Genomic DNA, 5,000 nt, shown 5'->3' on the forward strand with positions numbered 1-5,000 from the left:
CTCTATAATCTGGTTAGAGGAAGAAGATGCTCTATAATCTGGTGTTAGAGAGGGACGATGCTCTATAATCTGATGTTAGAGGAGGAAGATGCTCTATAATCTGGTTTAGAGGAGGAAGATGCTCTATAATCTGGTTAGAGGGGGCAGATGCTCTATAATATGGATTAGAGGAGGAAGATGCTCTATAATCTGGAATAGAGGGGGCAGATGCTCTATAATCTTATGTTAGAGGAGGAAGATGCTATATAATCTGGTTAGAGGAGGAAGATGCTATATAATCTGGTGTTAGAGAGGGACGATGCTCTATAATCTGATGTTAGAGGAGGAAGATGCTCTATAATCTGGATTAGAGGAGGAAGATGCTCTATAATCTGGTTTAGAGGAGGAAGATGCTCTATAATCTGGATTAGAGGAGGAAGATGCTCTATAATCTGGATTAGAGGAGGAAGATGCTCTATAATCTGAGTGAGAGGAGGAAGATGCTCTATAATCTGGTGTTAGAGGAGGAAGATGCTCTATAATCTGGATTAGAGGAGGAAGCTGCTCTATAATCTGGATTATAGAGCATCTTCCCCCACTGCTTCCTGTCGCCCCCCCGTCAGCTCAGAGTTCCCTGACGGGGTTCCAGCCTCCGCAGATCGACGGTTCCGCCGTGGACGACGTCTGCCGGAGCTTCTTTGAAGGCGCCGCCTCTTTAACCACGGCGGCGGCGGCGGCGGCGTCCCGTAGCACCACCAAGGTTTGAGTACAACTCCGTTTCAGCGCGATGGGTTAGCGTTAGCATTAGCCTCCCACTGCCGGACAAGCTTCTGTTTCATTTCTCAAAGATTATTTCAACGGCATTCCAAAGGTCGCGACCCGCTGACCTTCACTTCCTTCTTCCTCTCAGCGAACGCCAACGACTCGCCACAGCAGGAAGTCCACCGTCCAATCACCAGAGTCCAGAGGCTCCAGAGCACCAATCAGGACTCGGCCGGCCGCAGGAGGACCAATCGTCAGCCGGCGCTCCGACGTCATCCTGCGCCTCCTTTCCCGCCTCCTGGCCGGTGGCGGAGGACACGCCTCCGATCCTCGGCCAATGGGAGCGCGGCGACGTCACCGCGTCACTTCGAGGAGCAACAGACGCCAAACCTGGAAGGCGTCGTCGTCGTCTTCCGAGGAGTCGAGTGACGAGTCGTAAAGATCAAAGACTGAGATCGCAACTTGAAGAAGTTCACCATTTAGAATTCTCGCTTTGAAGGGGCGGAGCTTCCAGAACTTCCTTTCATCCACACGCTACGTCGGGACGTCTTCACTTCCCATGACCAGAAACACAAACACAAAAACGTACGACGCACTGAAGTTTCCGGACTCAGAGCGACGACCAGGTGAACGCAACGCGTCAGGGTGGAAACCAAGATGGCCGCTTCCCGTAGAGCCCGTCCGAGGCTAGCCGCGTCACAACCGCTAGCTGAAGCCTGAAGTCGTGTTTCCTTCGTATAAACTTTGTAACTTCGTTTCTGAAAATCTGTCGCAGTTTTCAGGTACGAGTCAATAAAACACGTTACGCCAAGGCGGCGCGGAGTCGTATGGAAGTGTGTCCGTTAATCTGTACAGGTTCAACTTGACCAGAACCAGGGTCTGGACCCTACCCCCTACCAGAACCAGGGTCTGGACCCCTACCCCCTACCAGAACCAGGGTCTGGACCCATACCCCCTACCAGAACCAGGGTCTGGACCCCTACCCCCTACTAGAACCAGGGTCTGGACCCCTACCCCCTACCAGAACCAGGGTCTGGACACATACCCACTACCAGAACCAGGGTCTGGACCCCTACCCCCTACTAGAACCAGGGTCTGGACCCCTACCCCCTACTAGAACCAGGGTCTGGACCCCTACCCCCTACCAGAACCAGGTTCTGGACCCTATCCCCTACTAGAACCAGGGTCTGGACCCCTACCCCCTACCAGAACCAGGGTCTGGACCCCTACCCCCTACTAGAACCAGGGTCTGGACCCCTACCCCCTACCAGAACCAGGGTCTGGACCCCTACCCCCTACTAGAACCAGGTTCTGGACCCCGACCCCCTACCAGAACCAGGTTCTGGACCCCGACCCCCTACCAGAACCAGGGAAAAGCACCAGTCAGTGAAATCATCTAAAGTACTGCAGAAACCGCTGTTGTCATATTTGTTTATATTTATTCGTTCTGACCTTCAAAATGTATGGACTTGCTGTTAGCTAGCCCGCTAGCTAGCCCGTTAACAAGCCTGTTAGCGGTTCTGTCTCGGGTCTGAGCTGCTGCGGTTCTGGACTGGAAGGAACCAGATGTTTGTCCTTCTGCTGGTCCGTCTTGCTTCTTTTGTTCTGTTTGTCTGAGGAGAGAGAAGAAATCCTGAAAGTTAATCTGCTCACAGCTGGATTACTGGATTAGAGGAGGAAGATGCTCTATAATCTGGATTAGAGGAGGAAGATGCTCTATAATCTGGTGTTAGAGGAGGAAGATGCTCTATAATCTGGATTGGAGGAGGAAGATGCTCAATAATCTGGTGTTAGAGGAGGACGATGCTCTATAATCTGGTGTTAGAGGAGGAAGATGCTCTATAATCTGGTGTTAGAGGAGGAAGATGCTCTATAATCTGGATTAGAGGAGGAAGACGGTCTATAATCTGGTGTTAGAGGAGGAAGATGCTCTATAATCTGGTGTTAGAGGAGGAAGATGCTCTATAATCTGGATTAGAGGAGGAAGACGGTCTATAATCTGGTGTTAGAGGAGGAAGATGCTCTATAATCTGATGTTAGAGGAGAAGAAAATGGGCGCCATCACAGCTCGGAAAGAGTTTTGTAAGTAGTTGTTAACATCCACTAGCATTGTATGCTAGCTGTCTGGCGCCCCCCAGAGGAGACCCACTGACGAACCTTCTATGCTCCCGATCTCGGGTCCCACCGATCTTCTGGAATCCGGGAAATGAATGAGCATCATGTTTTTTTTCCGCCGCACCGCCGCTGCCTCCGACGTGGAGGTCGCGGAGGTCGCGGAGGTCGCGGAGGTCGGTCAGCCGCGAGCGTTCGCAGCCGAACAGTCCGCTGACGTGGCCCGACGAAAAGTGTTGGTTCCGTCGCGCGGGAACGGCGCCGCGGTGTCGGGCGACTTTATTCACGCACCTGCAGAGAGAAGCATCGCGTCAAATCGATCAAGACAAGCTCACGTTAGCCGCATTCTGTCGCTAGCCGCTCAAAGGGGGCGGGGCTTTTTTTACAGGGATCAGTACCGCGACTGCGACGACTCGGGAATTTCGAGTTTGGAAGACGGCGGATCGGGTGTCATGAAAGTCCAGCTCTCGGGACGGGAGGTTCCGGGTCGTTACCTGCTTCTGGGCGTCAGACGTCCGCCGACCGCCGAGCTCCCGGTGGGGGGGCGGAGACGTAGCGGGGCGGGGGAGGGGGAGGGGCAGGTCAGGTCCTCGTCGGCGTCCGTCGCCGCCTTCGCCCCAGCGACTCCGGCCGTCCCGAGAGCGCCCGGGCTCGAGGGCTTCACCACGGATTCCACGTGGCTCAAACTCTTCTGGTCACTCGACGTTCCGCCGACCGGAGCTTTGGTTTCCGTTCCGCCGGACACCGAAGACGCTGGACCTTCACGATCTTCTCCATCGGGAACGCCGCGAAGCTTCGGGAGAGCCGTCCCTCCCGGCGTGTTTTCACGCAGCGCGGACGGCGACATGGTTCGGGCTCCTGGTCCCACCTTCCTCTTCACGTCGTCCTTGAGATCTCTGATCGGTCGGCCGTCGTCTGCTCCGGTTCCGGACGCTGAACCGGGTCGTGCCGGATTTTCTCCAGAGTCTGGGGTCGGGTGCTTCTCGTCGGGGAGCCTCTTCGTAACCCGATCGCCTCTGGAGACGTTTGGACTTGTGGAGGACTGAGTTGAACCGTTGGGCCAAGATGAGGAGCTCTCGGTTGGTCTGGTGGTCGTGGGCGGTTTGGGGTTTGACGGTACCACGTCCAGAGAACCAGGGTCTCTCGAGTCCGATCTGGTCTGACATTCTGGAGTGATTTTTCTCTCCTCCACTGGACCGACGCTCGACACTTCGGTGAGTCTGTCTGCGGCTCTACGACCCGATCCCGGCGGTTTGGAAGGGGACCTCAAACCCGGACCGTCCCTGGAACTCTTGGACACTTTGGCTCTGTTCCGGCTCTTTCCAGACTCTGGGTCTTGCTCTGGATTGGAGGGTTTGCTGGTTTCCATCAGGCTTCCGCCAGGCGTTTTCCACACTTTCTTCCCTACGTCTTTCCTCACGTTGCGACATTCGTCCGTTCTCTGGCGCGTTGGCTCTGGTGGATCCGGTGGGTCTGACATTGGAGGTCTGGTTGACCTGGAACTCTCCACGCCGGCGGCTTGTTTGTTTTTCAGCGCTGTAGGAGACGGTCCAGGAACCTTGTGTCCGACGGCTTTAGCTTGTTTGGTCGACGGTTCTGCCGCCTTGCAAGGCTTGGTGTTGGTCCTCCCTTTGGCCTTGTCCTTGTGGACTTTCTCGTCCAAGTCCTCGGCCTGCTTCCTGTCCCGCGCTCGGCGAGTCTTCTCGTCCCCGTCCTCGGCTCCTCGTCTCGGGGTTTTGGTTATCGTGGGCAGGGTAGAGTTTTCTCTTTGGCCTTTCTGAATCTGAGCATTGAGCTCGTCCAGGAATCTGTGCAGAGACACGAAGACCGGATGAGTCCAGAGTGAAGACCTTCGTCGAGGGATTCTGACTTTGTCCATTTAAAGGAGTCGTCAGACGGTTGAGCGTCTCCAATCGTGGATAGCGATAGCATAGCGTTAGCATAAAGACCCTGGTTAAGCGTTTCCAATTTTGGATAGCAATAGCATAGCGTTAGCATAAAGACCCTGGTTAAGCGTTTCCAATTTTGGATAGCGATAGCATAGCGTTAGCATAAAGACCCTGGTTAAGCGTTTCCAATTTTGGATAGCGATAGCATAGCGTTAGCATAAAGACCCTGGTTAAGCGTCTCCAATCGTGGATAGCGAT

At 54.4% G+C, this 5,000-nt stretch overlaps 1 protein-coding gene across 1 annotated transcript in view; it reads left to right on the forward strand.

Annotated features, from left to right (window-relative positions):
• Positions 1 to 1,310, forward strand: part of LOC308148419 (uncharacterized protein) — a gene marked incomplete at its 5' end in the record, with an annotated part of 2,274 nt that extends 964 nt beyond the window's left edge. The window contains 2 exons of the mRNA XM_080521881.1: positions 603 to 739; positions 890 to 1,310. Of these exons, the coding sequence (XP_080378007.1) occupies positions 603 to 739; positions 890 to 1,180 (428 nt within the window). The 3' untranslated portion in view covers positions 1,181 to 1,310. The remainder of the gene's footprint in view (positions 1 to 602; positions 740 to 889) is intronic.
• Between the last annotated feature and the right edge of the window lie 3,690 nt (positions 1,311 to 5,000).

Source organism: Blennius ocellaris (assembly GCF_963422515.1).
Source record: "Blennius ocellaris genome assembly, contig: SCAFFOLD_255, whole genome shotgun sequence".
Classification (NCBI taxonomy): domain Eukaryota; kingdom Metazoa; phylum Chordata; class Actinopteri; order Blenniiformes; family Blenniidae; genus Blennius; species Blennius ocellaris.